The following is a 21,535-nucleotide window of genomic DNA, read 5'->3' on the forward strand; positions in this document are numbered from 1 at the left end:
AGAGAATATTGCACAAAGGCACCTTAAATTACATTTACAAAAGGCAGAATGATAAAGTGGGACCCTGGAATGAGGAAAGGTTTTCTTGTCCTAGGTCAAGAAAACATATTGAAATCTATAGTGGTTACTGAAATTTTTCTTTAAAGCAGGCAAAAAAATTAACAAGAATTGTTAGGGTATGTAGCACTGAATACATTACAATGGTGTTTACATTTTGGATCTTTGGATGGTAATGATTCTCTGGAATTTATGAGGTAAAGAAAGGTGGAGAGAGAAGGAAGGAGAAAAAAAGAGAAGTTGAGTAAGAGAGAGGATGAAGAGACAGATTAAGGGGAAGGTTCCACTTAGATGCTTTGGAAATTCTGTGAAAGTGTTTTTTCCTTTGTAGCCACAATACCGAGGCCTCCTACTGACATTTAGTGTATTGGGGTTAGTGCTATGAACTGAATGTTTGTGTCCCACCAAAATTCATATGTTGGAGCCCTAATCCCCAACATGATGGCATTTGGAGGTGAAGGCTTTAGAGGTAATTAGATTTGGATAAGGTCATGAGAGTGGAACCCCCATCGTGGGATTAGTGCCCTTATAGGAGGATGAAGAGACTAGAGCTTGCCCTCTGCCTCATGTGAGGATACAGCAAGACGGCCGCCTGTAAATCAGGAACAGAGCCCTCACCAAGAATCTGACCACCGGTGGCACCCTGACCTGGGACTTCCAGCCTTCAGAACTGTGAGAAACAAATGTTTATTTACAGCTTTATTTATGTTTATTTACAGTTTATTACAGTACAGTTATTGTTACAGAATACCCAGTCTAAGGTATTATGTTACAGCAACTTGAACAGGTTAAGACAGCCAGGGGTGCTAAATGCTTACAAAGAACTGCCCTGCCCAGTGAAACTAGTGCTCCCGCTGTCCCTGTTGAGAAACTCTGCATGTTAGTCAAAGTGAGTACGCTGGACTTTTGTGAGCATTCCCTATTCAGGAGCTACACACTTGAGAGCAGACTGAAGACAGTGACTAAAACAAGAAAACTGAGTTCACCTGCTATTTCCATGACTGGTGCAATGTACATAGGCTATGACCTTGGCTATGCCTATAGGTCAATTTGACATCTTCGTTGAATTCTATATTTCTCATTTATTGGGCAGACAAAATATTTTGTAAAATTTTGCACAATATGTTCCTGAATGATTTAATAATAACAAAACCAAAATTCCATGTTCAAGGAGTGAAGTTAACAGAATATTATAATATTGCCTGAAAGCTCTCCTTCTGACCCAGAAATACAAAAATATTCTACCTGCCTGTTTCAGAGAATTGTTCATTTTTTTCAACACTACTACTGAGTTAGCTATTCCCAAAATAAAAATTTCTTTTTTTATGGGTCAAAGACATCAAAAGTAGTAGATTCACATTGCTCCATATAATACAAAATAGGACTTGATGCTCTCAAGACAGGGAATACTTCAGCTTTTGGGCAGACAGCTATTACCAGAGAGCAAGGAAATGAATTTCATCCTCCAATAAATAATCAATGAAAGAACAACATAGAAATGGTTGACTAGAATTTAACCTTAGTCCCTCTACCATCCTTGTAGAGAAGCACACATACAAAGAAACACTTTCAAACCACAATACTTTGATATTTCCCACACAATCATTCTTTCTTAAAAGAGGGTTGTTGTCAAAGGAATCTTTCCAGCTGAGAGTCCTTCCCTTGTGGCCTGTAGGCAGAGGCTGTTGCACATAAACTATATTGATGTAAAGAAGAGACTGTCCTTCCTAGAAAGCCCATTGTGAGTGGTAGAATTTTTTCCTAAGTTTTTCCTGAATTTTAGCTTTTAAGAGCATTCAGTGTCAGAGGAACAGAATACATATATGCACAATACAGTGTCACAGGAAAAAAAAAATAGGCCAAATTACCAATTAGAGTAAGGTTTGTTTAAAATAAAAAAGTTATTGCGATAATATGATAACATCCTTCCTCTCATGGCCTACATACACCTGCTTCAGACAACACTTTTAAAAGTAATTAGAACTTGTTACCTTACTTAAAACCATATGCCCTTATAGGTTGAATCCCCATCTTTTTTCTTTCTCTTTATACACATTAATCTTTGTAGGTCATCTATAGAAAGAGAGACAATGCATGTCCTTCCTGACCTCATAAGGACACTGTGAGTACTTACCTATTATTACATTTCGTTTCCTTTTTTGTGTGCTTTTCTTTCATACTGCCACCAGTAACTAGACAACATTTTCCACTGTTACTTAAGGTTATCCAGCTCTCTTCTCCAAAGTCAATGATTCTGTGAATCTCATGCCCTAATCAACTGAAACCTGAGAATAGCTGTGAATGAATTTCTAAAGACCATAATCCAATGATATCAAACAAGAATCAGGTCACATCTACTTTGTAACCTCATGTCCATGACACTTCAATGGGGTTTTTGCAATAGTAAACGCACTTATCTCAATCCTGAGGTGTTTTCTTCCGAGAAAGATAACTTAGATGTTATTTTTTATCCTCTTTTTCTGGTTAAATCCTTTGAGGCAGGGATTGTGCCTCATGTTCCCTTTCTGCAGCTCCCCTCAGGACCTAAAACATACGCTGTGCATAGTGAACACAGTCATCCTGATCTAGAGGCTTTGGTTGGTCTCTTAAAATATTTGTTATTTTTGCATTTGCTGTTTTATCCATCATCAGTTCTCAACTGGAGGAGAGGGGAAAAAAAAGTATAAGAGAAAAAAAGTGGAAGCGGGAATGGAAGACAAAGAGGTCACGAGAATGGAAGACAATGAGACTGGGTGGAAGAGAAGGGACTAAAACTTCAGTGGGCAGAGAGGAGAGGAGAAGAGAATGCAGCGTTAAGTATCAAGGGTCAGAAAGGGTGAGGAGATATTCTTACTAATCGTTCAAGTCCTGTTATCTGCATGTTGCCTGCTCTGGGTTATTTTCATAATCTCCAAGTCTTCGCATATGTAACACTCATAAATATCGATAGTGAAGGTGCAAGGGAATTCTGGGCTTCATTGGTTAGTGCATTTCATTCACAGAATCACAAACCATGCCCTTTCGGATGCTTTTCATTTCTTGATTGAGTATTTTCATATCCTCTTAACTGGCCTGACTACTTTTGGACTTCATGCTGCCATCAGGGTGACGGTCCTGACGCAAAAGTTCCCCAGAGTCTCCTCTTCTGAAGAATCACATGAACCTCTTCTGCAAGTTACATAATCCCTTCAGGCCAGGCTCCCTGTCTTTCTCTCATGCCCCAGTTCTCACCATGTGTACTTTACTTTCTAGCAACATCCAAAGACCAGCAGTTCATGTCTTTGAACCTTTAGTCTATTATGTTCCACAGAAATTTGTGGGAGGAATGGAGTATTCCTGGAATTTCCTTGCTTTCATACTGGCTGCCTATTAAACTAATTTTCTTGTAAAATCCAACTCAGGTATAACTTCCTCTGGCAAGATTTTTCTGACTCAGTTTCTCCCTAGATACACCAAACAGCTTTCACCCTCTCTAATGCCTTTGAATCTGCAAAACTCATCAGTCGGTGCACATACATCATGTTCTAGCCATGTGCTTGTGTCTATTTGCCCTATAAATTGGTGAGCTTCTTGATCTCTGTATCCAAGATTGTGGCACATAACAGAGAATCAGTTACTGGTTGAACTGCATTGTTGACATTATCCAACATTTACAAAACACTGAAGCGACAAAAGTCATCTAGAATGTAATCATTGAGATGATATTTTGTGTATAATAATTAGAAAATTCCTAGATATATGCTCCACAATTTATTTTGATTCTCTGGGGAATCAAAAGAGAGAAGGTCACTTAGGATTTGACAAACTTTTGATATCATTATTATCATGTCAATAAGGATGTACAGAAGTATTTAATGAGAAAGATACCCCCCTTCCAGGAATTATTTTTAGATCTCCACTTTCCTAGTATTGAACTATAATTTTCAGAATGTGGATTATTTTTTATTCCAAAATTTTTTCTGATAAGATATCTATACTCTGAGCCACTAGTCTACTTTATTCTATGTTTATAAGTCAAAATATTAGAATATTAATAGAACTATTTGTTATTTCTTCTCTTGTAACTTGATCTCTCAATTCTTAGTAAGAATATATAACCACTTTTACTTTTTAAGGGTAAAATTATCATTATAGTGTTTCAATGCTTTGAACTTTGCATTAAAATCCATCCTCCAGAGATCAGTGTTTAAATGCAAGTAGCAAAAGACAAAATCGCCCAAGAAAGAAATGCAAATACCATGGGAACTGACAAACTCAAAACAAACAACAAAAACCCCCACATTTTCTGTTCTAGCCTCTTATTACTTAATTGAACTCTCAGAATCTTTTTATTGACAGTAACTGGACCCAAGCAGTAACAATATTCACAAAAACAAAGAACAAGTGTCAGAAGCAAGCTTATTGTTAATAACCTTAAACCTCATTGTTCCTTGAAATCATACTTAATCCTAATGTATTATTATGTGGGTGTGTGTTTCAAATTCAGTTTTTAGAAATTTTTATCTAGGAGTATGCCCTTTGTGCTATGTTTAGAGAGACGAAAATTATACAACTTGCTCTGACCACACAATCATGATTAGCATATACCCAAAGTTTTATTCAAGGAGAAGTTCAGTATCTGATCACTTTAAGTAACCAGACATAGAATTTAAAGTGGCAGAAATATTGAGAAACTTACTATCCTCTATGAGATGTCAAGTAGGAGGAGAGTTTAATGTTGTTTACTTTTTCCTCTGCCTTCTTTTACAGTTCTGTTTCTCTTCATAATTACAAGATGGCAAAAGCAGTTCCTAGCATCACTTGCAGACTCCACTATGCCTGCAAAAAAGAGAAACGACCTTTCCTCCCTTCGGTCTCCTTTTTTTAAATTTTTTTTGAGGAAGATTAGCCCTGAGCTAACATCTGCTGCCAATCCTCCTCTTTTTGCTGAGGAAGACTGGCCCTGAGCTAACATCCATGCCCATCTTCCTTTACTTTATATGTGGGATGCCTGCCACAGCATGGCTTGTCAAGCAGTGCCATGTCTGCACGCGTGATCTGAACCGGCGAACCCTGGGCCGCCAAAGCGGAACATGCAAACTTAACTGCTGTGCCACCAGGCCGGCCCCGGTCTTCCTTTATTAGGAGAAGTTTTTGCTAGAACTCACAAGCAGACTGCCCATCAGAACTCATTGGTGAGCATCAGATCATATGCCCTTGCCTAGCTGCAAAGGAGGCTGGGAAAAGAAGTTCTGGCATTTTCCATCTTTATAAAGGCAGATTGGTTCTGTCAACAAAGAATAAGAGGTCTGGTGAAAGATAGGTTAAATGTGTCAAATAATGTAAAGTTGAATAATGCATATATTTCTCATTAAACCTAAAAATGTTATCAAGCATAGTACTCTGTACTAAATATAGAAAATAATTTATTTTAGTGCTGTTGCACTTGTCTTGCTTTCATTGACCTCTAGAACCATTTCATGCACATTAGTAAAGACTATGAGCATTTTAGAGAACTCTATGAATAGAAACAGAAACTTTGAGAATTTACTTTTGATTTTGAATAACTTCTTATACCATTTATTAAACTATTGTCTCTCAACTTTAAACCCAACCTTCTGTAGTCCACTTTGTGAAGCTGGAATGTGAATTACTCACCACACTTTTCCTTCTTCTGTGGGCTACCTGTTTGGCTCTGCCATTAGAAGGCACTAGGGAGTGAGCAGAAGGCTGGAAGAGGATGAAAGGACTTGCTCCATCTTATTTCTCTCTGAGTCTGCCTTTCTGCTTGTTATTTTCATGCACCCTAGAAACACTTTTTCACCCTGCAGTGGTAGATCATTCTGGTAGCAGCAGCTGATTCCAGTTTGCAGTTTTTCCAGTGCTCACAGAACTAATCCCAGTGTGCCTCTTCAGTGACACCAGCACAGTTGGCTGGAACATCATCCTTAAAGGTCTGAGTGCCAGCTTCACGGGCAAGTCCTCTAAGCTCAGAGACGAGACACCAGCCCAGCCAGTGAGGCTTCATCACAGTTTATGGGGCACCTCCTTTAAACTTCTAAATTTCAATCATCTCAACCAGTTGATTGTGTTTCTCCAGCCCAAGGGGAGGCTGCTTCCCGACGGGGAAGAGATGGGAAAAAGAGGGGGATAGTGATTTTTTGGAAAAAGAGGAACTCAGGATATCAATGGTGACAAGGAAAGAACCGAAGGTGGTAGCAACAGTAACAGATGTCAGAGGAGATGGAATATTCCCTGGTTATCTTTATAAGGAAATGGAAAAGGAAGGCTTTAAGTTTTGGCACTGTGCTTTATAACAGATGATGACAAACTGACCCCTCCAGAATCGTCAGATTGACCTAGACCACTTACCTTGGGCTACTTGGGCCTAACTGGAATTCATTTCAAGAAGACAGACTACTCACGAAGTCTTAAGGATCTTAAGGTCTTAAACCCTCAAAGACTGACTGAATGAATTCACACCCAAAGGGGGAAACATCTTTCAAATTCACTTTAAAAGCTTTCAAAAATGCTACTTAAAACTAGAAGGCAGGAGAAGCAAGATTACAGTCAGACAAATTCTGTGAAATATTTGGGGCAAGAGTTGGGATAAAGTGGGCAGGAAGGGAAGGACTGCAACATTTGTTACCTAAGGGGTATAATTATACCTGCAACGTATTTCCCAAGAACTTTTCACTCTTTCAGTTTTCTGCTTCTGCGCATCCAAAAACCAGCTTAGATATAGTCTTATAAGTGTGTGATCCAGAGGAAATGTGAGACGTATCACTGATTCCCTCAAGTTCCCAACAACTGTCCTATGTTTTATAGCTATCTATAGCTATGTAGTTGACAATAAACTACTTCATAAATGTCAGCCATTTCTCACAAGTTTTACATTGCTTGCTTTCTACCTGTGAAATACTTAGAGAAATGACTTTAATTTTTTCTAAGTTAGTTGTAACAAGCAGAGAAAATTTGATTTTTAAAAAATTTCTTTCAAAGAATGTTTGACTTATGTGGTAACCTACTTCCTAAACCGGAGATTCGTGAAGTTTGGTGAGTAGGTAAAATAAATTTTTTATTTTAAATTTAGGATCAGCAGTAGACTAATCAATCTGTCTTTGTGGACCTGGAATGCAGCTCTAGGAACTCTAGTCCCTCTGTTCTACGTGGGGCACCCCTATCTGGAGCATCCCTGTTGGGGGCCTTTTTATTCCTTAATTGGTATAACTCCTATAAGTGGAAAATTCTGATGCTGAAAGCATCCATTTCTCATTCATTGAATGAGAATAGAGTTCTCTCAGTCAGCTATCTGCGGTATCACTAAACTGAAGCATGCCCACTGTGATAAGCCAAAAGAATCAAGAGCTGACCTAAAAGGATGGAGGAAAGAAAGAATGTATTGAAGAAGGTGAGTTTGGAATGACAGGAAAAAAATTAAATGATAGTAAGAGAGCAGAAAAGAATCTCATGAATTGAAGCAAGTTATATAGCTTTGTTTCATATGGAATAACAGCAACAAAATGAGAGTAAGCATGTTTCAGTAAATGTGTTCTCATCTAGGAAGACGAATACGGAAGAGTGGCTATTTCGCTTATTTTGACAAATGTTTATTTATTTATTCAGTAAATATTTATTGAGTACCTAGTATTGTCAGTTGTTTTTGATTTTAGTATTTAGCTAAGGAGTAGATATGTATATACAGATTTACAACACCTAATACATCTTTAAATGAATATACTGAGTCTGAAGTTGCTTATCCTCTTTCCCCTCTGTTTTGAACATTGCTATGATTTCCTTCCGTCCTCTCCTTCCTTCCTTTCTGTTTTGGTTGTGGGTAAAACTCATAGGACATAAGCTTGTGTCACTGTGGCTGATTTCTCAAAATATTGAATAATGATTTTAGTTAGACTACTGACTCCGAATAATAGAATATATCCTAACTCTGAGCATGTTTTATGTATTTGTCTTTAACTGATCCTGATAAATATCTCCCCTTGGGCCCCATCCTGTTTGCTCAGAGAATAATTTGTTCTGGCTTTTATTCAATAAATGAATCACCAAAGTGTCCCAGCATGTATTAGAAACCATTAAATACGTGGGAAGGTTTTCACCAGTGGAGTCTGTTTTATCTATTTAGCCAAATATTTCCTTATTCACGCAATCCAAAGAAGCTGCTCAAAATTATATTTTTTGGTAAATATCTGTGCATGCTTCTGTCATAACTTATAAAGCTTCATTCCAGTTTAAAATATTAGGTTATATCTCTTCCTTTAAAAAATAAAATTGTCAGAATTTTTCCTTCTAATTCACTCATTTCTTATCTTAAAAGAAAAATCAATTACTCTTTGTGGTTCCAAGGTCTATACTTATCACATTCAACCTTCCTCCACTTCCCTATCAAACAATGAAAACAACAAAGAAACAGACTCAAGAAATGCAAAGAAAGAGAAAAGAACAACTGTAGGCACTAAAGCTTGATTTGATATCATAATGACAGAATGGAAATTACTTTAACAAACTTTGGCTTTACATAGGAGGACTGCATCTTTCGGATTTGGGTAGTCAATAGGAAATACAAATTTATTCAACATATTTTCTAATAAATATTTCATACTGTTTTGAGGTCAACTTTACGGCTTATCACAGATGCACACTTCTTAAATGACGGTTCTGTAAAAGGAAGAGACTACCAAAGGTCACATGCTGCTATCACTTCATACTTACAGCGACTGCCTCCAGGATTTGTTTAACAGCATCTGCAGCATCTCGTTCACTATAATATCCTTTTTCCACAATCCTAAAAAGAAACCATGAAAAGCTTCTCAGACACGCACATTCAGTTGAATGGATGTTAAATGCGGTTAATTGAATCAACATGAAAGAAGATGTATCTAAACAATTACAACAGACTACCATAACACCAGGGGAAGGATTTCCATAGATTTGCACTCTAGAAATCTTTGGGTTTATGTAGGAAAATGCAAATCACTTGTTTTGCCCAGGCTTGAACTGTCTATCCTATTTGAGGACAAAAATTTCTTTGTTTTTAAACTTTGTATTGCAAGTCATTTTAAACATATACCCAGTAGACAATACCATGAACCATCCCATGTAACTGTCACACAGCTTCAACAATTATTAATTCATGGCCAATGTTATTTTATCTATCCAATTAGTTATTCTTCCTCATTATTTTGAAGTAAATATCAGACATCATATAATTTAATTCGTAAATATTTAAAGAGGTATCTCTAAAAGATAAAGGATCTTTTTTTTTTTTTTAAGATTTTATTTTTTCCTTTTTCTCCCCAAAGCCCCCCGGTACATAGTTGTATATTCTTCGTTGTGGGTCCTTCTAGTTGTGGCACGTGGGACGCTGCCTCAGCGTGGTCTGATGAGTAGTGCCACGTCCGCGCCCAGGATTCGAACCAACGAAACACTGGGCCGCCTGCAGCGGAGCGTGCGAACTTAACCACTCGGCCACGGGGCCAGCCCCAAGATAAAAGATCTTTTAAAAGTCATAACTACAATGCCTTTCTGGTGGATATAAATTATAATTTCTTAATATTATCAAATATGCAATGCTTCAAATTTCCGATTGTCTCAGACATGTTAAAATTTATTTGTTTGTTTATTTGAATCAATATCCAGATTAGGTCCAAACAATTTGATTGGTTGATATGTGTCTTATTCTCCTTTTACTTGTAGCTCCTCTCCCCTCACCCCCATCCAACTCATTTTCTTTTCCAAATAAATGACTTGCTCTTTTTGCATGGATGTGGGTGAAGAATTATTCTTTAAGTTAAAGTCTTTTCTTTCTTACTTTCAGGAATGTTTTCCTGAATCAGAATGCTTTATATTTATTTTCTTCCATTGCTTTGGTTTTCTTCTTTGGGGAGTGCAATTATACACATATAAGAATTTTTCTACTTTTGATTTACATCTTCCTTTCTTCTAGGCTTCTCTTAATTTTAGTTTATTTTGCAATATTAAGTTACAGTTTCATCAATTTTGTGGGCATATACTCCTGACGTGCTTTCACTGCCTAAAGGATCCTTATTCTGTGCTCTCCTAATTATTTGTATTGGAATTAACTGAGACACCTCTCTGTTGCTGCTTATTTTTAAGTCAGATTCGTTTTCTCCACCTTTTGACAGAATGATTGGTCAAGATATCTTTTCCAGTTTCACGGCACTTGACTTTCTGATTATTTTCATGAAGCATTCAAAAATATGACCTCATGCTGTCTGAGATCTCCTCTCCTCCATCTGGAACTTTATTTCCTTGCCTCTAGCATCTCTACTCTGATTTTTGGAGTCTCTTCCCAGCAGCTTCTCCTAAATATGGGGCTTTTTCCTGAAGGGGCTTCAGATATTAGTTTCAGGAGTTCTCAGGGCCTTTACTACATTGTTCTCTTCACACCTTACTGTGGGTGCAGCCCTTGCGCTTCTCAGAAATTTGGATGCAAAAAGCCCTCACAATTTCAGTTCCTCCTCTTGTCTTGGCCCATCCTGCTTCCCAATGATTTGGAGATTGGAGTGTTCTCCTGTTCTCAGGTCATCACATGTCCCCTTGCTTCCTTTGCTTCCTCTTACTTAGATGCTAATACCACATGGCTCTGGCAATTGTCCTAAGTTTGTCCTCGTTTACTTGTATTTTAGGCTTCACGGGGATACCTTGTTATCTGGTTTAGTTATAGATATTGTCTGTGAGGGTTTTGGCTTTTCTGCCCTGGTTTCTCTGTCTGCTCTTATGGGGATATTTGGGAAGACTGAAAAACTACCTTCTTGCTGTTTCTATCTTCCCAGAATTTCAGGACAAAACACATTTTTGATAGCACTGTAGATTACCAATTTGAAGAAAATGTTTTCAGCTGATAAAAAGTTTGTGTTAAAGACCTGTTTGAAAAACGTCAATTCAAAACACGAAAGAGACAAAACTTCAACAATTTCTGTAATTTTGCACTGAAATTTTTCTTAGGCTGTTAATATCTCAACTAGCACAGTTATTTTTCAGAAAGTATCTTTCTTTTTTTATAAATGTTGTGGGAAGAAGGTGTAAGTTCTCAAAGTAGTTTGTGTTAAAAGTTGAATTTAAAATCTAGAAAATTTTCCAAAACAGAGGATGGAGGGTGAGGAAAAGCAGAACAGAACAGATATGACAAAAATAAAAAGACATATTACAAGAAGATACTTCAATGATCATAATTATCAAAATTCATAAAAACTGCATTACTGCAAAAATTTCAATTATTTTATTTTGTCCATTCACTCATTTAGAAGATTATCAAAAAAATACAAACTCATCATCTTTTTAAAAGACAAAAGATGAAATATCCATCCTCACCTTTTTATTTATTGGATACCTGTTATGTAACAGGGTTAATAAATTGTGAAAATAGATTACAATGTTCAGAGGATGACTATTAATTGGTTCTTGAAAATCAATTTTCATATATTTCCTTACAAGAATACAAATTTTTCCAATTCATGATTAAGTTACATAGCCTACTTACTAAAAATTTAATTGAAATAATTTCTTGAATTATACTCTCTGAACATTTAAAAATAAGTACAAGAGAAGGAGAAAAGAAGGACTCTTGTGTCAAAGTAAACTGAGAAGTTTGGCTACCATTACATCATCCTCTGCATTTTGCTCTACATGTGGATTTTGTGGTACATCCATCAGTCAACACAAATATGTAATTAGTGTCTCCTCTGTGCGCTGCACCTACAGCCTCAGCAGCTTGACTTTCTTCAATTCTGTTAAAGGAAGGGAGTTGTTACAAAGATGATGGAAAAGAATGGCTCATAGTCAACTTTCCTTCCACTTCCCATTCTCCCCAGAAGAGGATAAAATCAACTATCTCCTGGCCCGCAAAAAACAGTGTGGATTTTCCTCAAAGTCACTCACCAAGGCTAGAGCTTTACCACAACTGCTTTGTGGTACTCTTCCACGGGGTGGTACTCATAGCTTAGTCTCTGCAAGTAGTACTCCTTGGGGTTTTACAGACCTAGCCAGCACAACCATGCGCAGCATCCCTGATGAGAAACCTTCCTTGTCTGTTAAATACATGTTAGTTCTTAGGGCATCCCCACCTCTTAGAGAGGCAGTTCTTCACCAACTAGAATTTCCTTTCTATATTTTAGTTTATTATGAGGTCTCAAGCTTTGGCCTAAATATGGTGTTTATGTATTTTCATTTGGGTATGATTTAGGGTTAATTGTGTTCAGAATATGTCCTTATATGAAGGTCCAGGGACTGGCTGAAGAGTGAATCTTCTTAGGAGCTGTTTTCAGGTAGAATGAAGGGAAGAGGAGTAGGTGTAAGAAGAACAGTTAATGGAGATTTCACTAATTTTCCACGATATATGTTAAATTACTGAAATATTCGATTTAGTTAATGGAGAGGATGCATTCTAACAGATATATCCATTTATTCAGTAAATATTATGGAATGACTACTATGTGCTGGGCACTGAGTAGTGTACCAGACGTGGCTTTGTACTCATGAGGTTTCCCTTGGTATAAGTAGATAGGTAAGAGTCAACACAGTATGCTAAGTGCTGTGACAGAGGTATTAGAGAATGGCCTGAGAGCTCCTAGAAACGACAGGTAATCTATTTTGGAGGCTGTGCAGGGTAGGAAAAAGATTCCAGAGGTAGCTGTGTCTCAGCTCGGCCCTGAAAGGTGTATAGAAGTTTTCTAGCTACAGCGAGGGTAGGAGCTGAGGGTAGCATTGGTGTTGGGGAGGAGCATGGGATCAGAGAGGATGAAGACTGTTCTAAGAAAAAGGACCAAGACTACAGTAAGAATCAGAGTGTGAGGATGGGGTAGCGATATTTAACCAATATTTCTAACTATCTAATGTGAACCAGGTACTTCCTGGATAAATAAAGAATAAGATTTGGGTCCTGCACCAGATGAGACCACAGATTGTGGAGAAATTATTAACATCATCATAGATGTAATGCATGTTACAGTAAGGTTTGTACAGCCAAGGGATTTATTAAATCTGTTGTCAGAAACATCTCTAGAGTAGACATGTGGGGCAGGAGCACAAAATGCAGGCGCCTTCCCCACCTCATCTCAGTGTGAACTCTGCATGCCACAGTGTGGCCCTACCATCAGAACTCAACGGCTTCTCTTCCAGGCTCCTTCTGCTAAAAGGAATTTTGTTCCCAGTTGATTTGTTCATCAGAGTGTCATGTCACAGAGTTAAGTTTCTGGAACTTAGACATTCACTTTAAATATTTTATAAGTTGAACTACCATTCAGGCCATCTGTGGCTGACTAGAAAGATCAATAGCAGTGAACTTCTCAAGTTGCAAATGCAGGTTTGTTGAACTAAGATTGCAAGTGAAGATATTAGTGACCAAGCAAAGGAAAATGAAATCCTGCAATCTTTTTCTCTCCATATAGGTAGCATGACTACAGTAGACGTGTTTGGCCAATGCCTTCTTTGGGATATTGTGGCAAAATTCTCACAAGATTGTTGCTTTGATCACCCACAGAGCCTAGCTCCAAGCCTTGTTCATAGTAGGCAGCCAATGAATATTTGTAGAATCAAGACTAATTGCCAAGAGAATGGATGCCAGAAAAATTTCAGACTGGGGACATCTGGACCACTCCTTTGCCTGTGTTCCTTATCATGGGAAACAAAAGCACTGGACTGAGAAGTGGTCCTCATCCCAAGTACACTGGCCATGGATCCAGAGGGAGAGCAGTCATGTAGATGCTTCCCAAAGCAAAATGCAATAGGTAGAAAGGTTATTGCTGGCCTTAGGAATAAACTCAGCGTCACATAGTTTCTAGATATTATTATAATAACATGAATCTTTTTAGAAACTCATTTTCAACAAACTCAAAGCGATTTAAATTCAGCAAAATACAGTATTTGTTTCATGAAGCAGTACATAACAATTCCTACATAAAATTTAGCTGAAATTTCAAAAACATTGCCAATGAAATTGAACCATGTGTAAACAAGCAAGAGTTTATAGCTTTATACAAAATATACTGATGGCTTCAATTTTTAAAAGCAATGAACTATTCAATCATTGTAGGAGTTTAGAGCTATAAAAATAGGAGGATAATTGCAGTTGATATTTTTGTTTTTTATATTTAAACATACTTATTGCTATATTTCTCTTCAGATTTAACAAACTAATTTTTCATGCTTTTCATGTTTCGTAAAATAATAAAGCAGTTAAGATGATACTAGCATCTTAAGATCATTTTCAAAGGCCCAGGGTCATGTAGTTTGTCACTATGCCACACAATTTCCCTCGTTCCGTGATGGGCTGGGCTAGAAGACTCAGTGCTAAAAACAAAATCTCTCCTAGGATTTTAATCACAACATTGACCCAAAAGGCTGCCCTGGGATCCCAGTTCCCACAGGTCCCTCAGTGGCTGAGGGGCCTAGCCGACATCTGGCAATCTGGGAAGGAAGCACAATAGGGCGTGTTTCTCTAGGTTCCCGGGATCCAATTCTCTGGCCTCAACAGGCCCTCTTACTCCGAACCATGCCTTGTACTTCCACCATTTGCTGTGTTAGCCCAGAGGCTCCTCTTCCCCACAGTTGAGACTGTTTTTCTTCTCATCATTTTAAAATTGGACGATGAGAAAACACAGGCATTGCCTATTTCTCTCCCACGGCTCTGCTTTAAAATATGACTTTTTGCATGTGCTTCCGTCACCTTAATTGCCACAAATTGAATTGTGCACATCTCCAGCCTGGCAGTTAGCACGGGCAATGCAGCTGAAGAGCTCTAATCTGATCAAATCCTGAGGCTCTCAGACTTCCTGGCACATGGATGAGCAGCCCTGTCTCCCCATCAAGGACAGCTTTTTCTTAAATGGAGTTGTTATTAGACGGCTGTAGGTTTATACGAGAAAGACGTTGGTCTGATAAGAGTGTGGACTGAAGGATTGAATGACATAGGATAAAACCCCCAAATAATATGAGAAACCAAGTCTTAAGGGCTGCCCTTGTAATAATGCTCTTACATACAAAAGTATATTAAAATGAATTCCACTGTACCCTGTAAAACCCGCCACTCCTTTATAAGCTTCATTCACTGCTTTTTCTCATTTCATTGAGGGCATCTTGGTCTGTATTGATGCTTTTTCTAAGAACTCTCTCAAAGAGTGTTAAATCCATAAGCTTAAAAAAGATAGTTTCAAAGGTACTACTAGCACATGTTAAATTTGAAAGCTAGGGAGAGAGTGAGGGAATTGTGGATCAATGTGGTGCTGGCCAGGGAGTTGACAGTGTAGGAGAAGGGAGGCCAAATCAAATTGCAGACCTAGGAATGGGCCTAAGGGACTCCTAGTGCAATTCCCTCATACTATCAATGAAAAGCCTGACCCAAAGATGTTACATAAATTGCCCAAGGGCACAGTGCTTATTCAATCATTCATTTGACAAGTACCTAGCAACTGCTTGCTTCCTGTCTAGAACAGCTTCTAAAACGGAGACTAAGATGCTCACATCTAGCCTGCCAGTGTGCTCTGCTTTTGGACATCACTTTCCTCTACCCTTTACCTGCTAACTTCCAATTTCTCACTTAAGATGGAGCTCAAAAGATTCCATTCCTCCCTGAAGCCATTTCTGACTTAAAAATCCCCTTATTTTGTGCCCAATGTACCGTGTTTATGTCCCAATTATAGCATTTATCATCCCCCCATAAATTCTTACAGACAAATTTGCGGCCGACCTCTAGCAAATGTAAAATATCTTATGATATGTCTTTTGTGTACGGATTCTTATCTTTATTTTCTTTTTAGTCCCTTGTCTGCATTTATTTTATTTTTTTATCTTGTGATATTGTAGGTGTCTCTATAAGCCCTAATACACTTTTTTTTGGAGGTGATGGTAGTATTAAAAAATAATATGAGGTTCCATATTACATTTTTACTTTCTGTCTTCTAGACCCAGAGCACCTTGAGGATGAAGACAATGTACTCTGGTTAACATGGTGGTGAGAAGGGACTAAAGTGGTGGTGAAGCTAGAATGGTAGAGTGAGGCCAGACTGTAAGTGGGTTTGTTTGTCATGTTTAAAATTATTGACCTGAACCAAAAGTAGAGAGTTGCTTTCTGGGCTGACCTGATCAAATCTGTGCTTTAAACAGATGGAGGGAAGAGAGTGAAACAAATGCCAGTTAGGAGTCTACTGCAATGGAGAAGAGAATGTGAAGGATCAAAATGGCAGCAGCAATGGGAAGGGGGAGACGGAATGGATTTTGGAGCTGCTCAGAGAAAGAATTACGGGAGGGAGAAGTGAGAGGAAAAGGGAGAAATCAATGCTGACTAGCTTAATTGGTAAAGTCAGTTCACAGAGGTAGGGAGGGGAAGCAAGATTGAGTGTCGAGGGAAGAATGCTGAGTTCATTTGAGGACTATCGATTTAGAAGTGCCTGTGGGACTTGTAAGTGAAAATGTCTAGCAAATTGTTGAAAATGCCATTTTCATCTCTGCTGAGACAGCAGTCATCAATGTGGCTGAAGCCCAAGGAGAGTGTCCAATTCACTTACAGAGAATGTAAGAAGAACTTTAGGAAAGGTGGACATGTAAGGAATGGAAAGAGGAAGAAGAACTCAGGAAAGAGATCAAGAAGGAGAAAATAAAAAAGCAGGATAAAAACCAAGGGAAAAAGAGATGCTGTCAAAAACTGCATGAAAGATATGGAGAGGTTTAGCCAACAAAATAAAATACCACAGACCAGACTCCAAATCTGGCCTCAGCAGAACCTCAGTGCTCCTCACAAGTGCTGATTCTCGCCCTTGTGTGTTCTCACATTCCCACTTTCCAACTTCACCACTTCTTTCCTCAAGACCCTACTCCATTCTCTCCCACCCATGGTTAGGAGGTAAATTTCTCTTCTACAGCAATACTGTAAAAATAGAGCCCATCAAGTCTGAATTACTTAAACCTCTTACACTTTCCCTTCCCCCAACACACTCCCATTCCCAGCCGCAGGCAACCACAGCTTTGCTTTCTCTCTCTATAGATTTGCCCCTTCTGGAAATTCCATGTAAATGGAGTCATACAATCTGTATTCTTTCTTGTCTGTTTTTTTTACTTAATATGATGATTTTGAGCTTTATCTATGTTGTGGTGTGTATCAAAGGAACGTTTCTTTTCACTGATGAGTGATATTCCGTTGTACACTTTGTTCATTCATTTACTAGTTCATGGATATTTATGTTATTTTCTCTCTTGTAACTACTCCACTCCATGTGAAAGTATCTATCTGGGCCTGCTGTGCTGCCCCCGTGGAATCTGAAGGGCAAGGGGAAATGAAACAAACTTGCTGATCCCCATGATGCTTGTTGAGCCATGAGTAGTCAAGTCCTTTGTCTCTGACCTGAGGCTTGTATATCTTTTTCCGACATCCATGAAAAGTGTAATAGCCTAACGTATTAGTTTGGAAATAGGGTAGAATCATATTCCATCCCCCATAATTAAGTCCTCCAACTTTGTTCTTCTTTTTCAAAATTGTTTTGACTACTCTAGGTCCTTTGATCCTTCTGTGTCTTGACTGGTTCTGCTTCTTAGAAAGAGAGCAACTTTTTCTATCTTAAACAAACACTTTTAACTGACTCTAGATCTTATTCCCTCTGTGTCTTCTGCAGGATGTTGTTCGAAATATAAGTTCCTCTCACGCAGATCTCTCCTGCTTCTCCATCTTGTGGGCTCCTTCCCAAAAGCAAATTAATGCGTTCCCAGAGTGCCAGCTTAAAGTAATAAACAAGCGTCTATCTATCCTGTGTCCTCTTCTATTGTCTCATCTGTATCTTTCCTTTTATAGCCAAGCTTCTAGAAAAAACAGACTATAAATCTAGTCCAAATCAAAGCACATGTTTTCTTCCCATAAAGCCAGATAAGGCTGCATCAAGAGAAGATATATTTAAAATATCCGTGGTTGAAAAACAACTATATATATATTAATGTTTAAGTTAAGCCAACACTCAATCGGAACAAGATGTTACATTACTAATTTGAGTTTTATTTTTAAGTATAAGAGTATTGCATTTGCCTACACAGCAGCAGCATGACATGGTAGAAAAATCACAGGCTTTGGAATCTGACATCCTTGAGTCCAATCTCATTTAATTATTATTATTGTTGTTTTATTATTAGATCCAATATAAGCTGAGTGACCTAATGGTAGTTAATGGACCTCTCGGAGTCTTAGTTATCTGGTCTATAAAACGCATATAACAATGCTTACCTTCTATGCGTGTTGTGTTGCTGTGAGAATTAAATGAGATCATGGTGAGTAAAATGCCCTACCACTGCCAGGATCCTAATAGGCACTCAAAAACGCCTATTATAGTGACTAATTATATTTTTTACACAATCAGATTTTATAGATCTTCGCTTTAGACAATTACATTAATGACTAATTTTTGGCATAACAGTCTTCACAAATTCAGATGTGTTCTGAGTTTTGTTAACAAAAATACCAACCATGACACAGCTCTAGACTGAGTCATTAAAAACTCTAAGTTCTATTTCTGGGATATTTCTCTAATGACAATGTCCTAAAAATTCCATTTATTTCTACCAAGGGTAAGAGACCTGAAAATGTTGAAGTAGAGATGACTATTAGGACTGATACACTCTGACTTTGTCAGGTAATTAATAGGCTAAATGCAAAGCCCCCAAACATAGCCTCTACTTCTCTTGCATATTGATGACTTGTTGTAGTTTACAAAAAGACTATTTTCAGTTTTTGGAAAATGAGAAATAAAAAAAATGGTTCAGGAGCCAGCCCGGTGGTGCAGCGGTTAAGTTCATGAGTTCCACCTCAGCAGCCTGGGGCTCGCAGGCCCAGATCTCAGGTGCAGACCTAGCACTGCTTGTCAAGCCATGCTGTGGTGGTGTCCCCCACAAAAAAAACAGAGGAAGACGGGCACAGATGTTAGCTCAGGGACAATCTTACCCATACACAAAAAAAACATGAAAAAAATGTTCAGAGTCAGATAGATATGAGCTTCAAGCTTGACTATATGACTTATCAATTTCTTCAGTTTATGCTCTTGAAAAAACAGGGATAATAATACCTCAAAAACCGTGAAGTGTCATTAGTGGGTTAAATACACAGATGCCTTTGCATATATACAACCAATAAATCATGGACTCTCCACAATACATCATGGATTATCTCTAAACCAAATGAACAACTGTTTATTTTCTTGGAAATTACGTGAAAGAGATGGACTATATTTAATAAGAAAGACGGTATATGAAGAGGAAAGAACTGGACCAGCAGACAGTCCAGCTGCCTAATTTGTGAAGATCATTTACTTGTACTCATTCTCAGTTTCCAAATCTGTGTAGTGGGGATAATGCTTTTCATCTTGCTTGCCCCAAAGGGTTGACATAAAAGAGGAAAACGCGCTAGTGTCTGTGAAAGACCTTTTGAAACCATATGTATTGAATTTTTGCCCTCAGCCATGGTGAAGTAGACAAGCCTCCAGGTAACAACAATGAAAACAAGCCAGATAAAATATTTTTTAAAAGTATATTTGAAGACATCAGAGAGTTACCAAGGAAGTGAAGGCTTCAGGAGCCAAGATCCAGGAGAGAAGAAAAACTCAGCAAAGCAAACCTAGCATCTGATGCCCTTGCTTTCCCTTTGTAGGCATTTCCTGATCCCACATCAGCAGCTGACAGGCTGAGAAGCTGAACAAAGCTCTGGCCACCTCACAGGGTGGCGGGAACAGACGTTGGCATTTAGGGTCTGTCAAGGAAGAGGACCCTGGCAAAATCCCCTGGCTTAAACTAGGACCTTTAAAGAGCAAAACCCTATGACGAAGAGTAGAAAAGAAACAGACCAGACCTCGGGGGCCCCGCTTTGAATCAGCCCTATACCTGAGTGAATTAAAGTCATCTGTTCCTTTCCTCGACTATCTGCTGCAGCAAAAGAAAATCTGTTCTTTTGGAAGGCAAAAATACTTAAAACCTCAAATTCTAAAACCTTTTATACATAATGTTTGGCATTTGAACAAGCATCATCAGGCAAGCCAAAACACAAGAAGAACACAGAAAAAACAAGAAAATTTAAAAATCCACAAGACATGCTGATACTGGAGTTAGACAAAAAGCCAAAAAATTTTTTAAATCTAATTAGAAGAAGATAAGGATACTGCTGAATTAGTTGCCTTAAAATACAGTGATTTGCTGGGAAAAAAACCTTGAAAATTTACTCTTAAAGCAAACAACCTTACACCTTGTCCATTTAAAAAGTTCAATGAATTTTTTAAGAGTTGTGACTAGATTGAGAAGGATGGAGCAGAAAATTTCTAGTTTTCTTTTTCCCATGATGTCATAATTTTGCATAGCTATTTTTTGGGATTTTCTTGGATATAAAAAAACACTGACTTTATTCCAAAATTTTAATCAATTGTCCTATGCAATTTATGATTTATATTCTACATGAAAGAGCAGATTCCACTTGGATTTTTACTATGTTTATTTTTTTAGAAGCACCATAAAATAGATCTTTAGCTAATAAAATACAACCATTTTGACTTTAATGGACTAACATGATTATCCTTCCATTAATTGCTCCATTAGTTCATTCATTAGATACTATTAGAGTCATCATTAGACCAGGAATGAATTTTTATCATCACAATTAAGTAAATTTGGTTTTGACCTAAGTACAGGAAAAAGAGACCATATTATGATTTTTAACTCTCAAGAAAGAAAGCAATACATGGATAACAATGTAGGATATATTTCAGCTTGATACAATTTTAAAGATAACTGTAGAATCAAGTAACTTAATGGAAAAACCAAATTCATCTCAGATATGGTGATGATGTGGACAACAGCATTCAGGGAGAAAAAAAGTCTATCATCTATGACCACTAAGAGTTTATAGAGTGGTTGAGTGCTTTACTGGCTATCTGCCATTCTTTAGATGTCTCCTGTTAAATGTGAATATTTCATCCATTTATCTCTGTAAGTGAAATTTATCAACAGCGTTTAGTTTTTCATTTGTATCTAGAGCTGAACTAACTCTATCTCTTCAAAATCAACTAGACTACAAGATTAGAGAACCAAAATTCTTTAATGAAAGAAACGTTGGGAAAGAGGGAAGAAAAGAGACTCTATTCCAAAATAATGCAAACAAATAGAGGTAGGTAGGGAAATAGGAAGTGCTATTGGTAGATGACAGGTTTTAGTGTGACATCCTTGTCCTGAAATTATTTACAATTAAAGAACATGAGATTTCTCCATGATAGACCATAATTTGCAGAGTAATATATAAGTTCTCCTTAGAGAGATCTCATGGCTCCAAGGCCAGCAGGATCCAACTATAAATAGACTCTATTAATGTACCTAAAGAAGAACATGTCCATGAAAGAGTCAGCTAAAGAAGAGTTGAAAAAGGAGTCATTACTGGCAAATGCTGGCAACATTCAAACAAGCTAGTCCAGAAGGGTCTTGACTAAGCAGACGGAAACATGATGGTTTTAGA

General features: G+C 37.8%; 1 protein-coding gene across 5 annotated transcripts in view; it reads right to left on the minus strand.

Annotated features, from left to right (window-relative positions):
* Positions 1-21,535, minus strand: part of CAMK4 (calcium/calmodulin dependent protein kinase IV) — a 235,822-nt gene that overhangs the window by 65,457 nt on the left and 148,830 nt on the right. For all 5 annotated transcript variants that reach the window (XM_008518812.2, XM_070571306.1, XM_070571305.1 and 2 more), the window contains one exon: positions 8,764-8,836. In XM_008518812.2, coding sequence (XP_008517034.1) covers positions 8,764-8,836 — 73 coding nt within the window. The remainder of the gene's footprint in view (positions 1-8,763; positions 8,837-21,535) is intronic.

This window comes from Equus przewalskii, chromosome 13, assembly GCF_037783145.1.
Source record: "Equus przewalskii isolate Varuska chromosome 13, EquPr2, whole genome shotgun sequence".
NCBI lineage: Eukaryota > Metazoa > Chordata > Mammalia > Perissodactyla > Equidae > Equus > Equus przewalskii.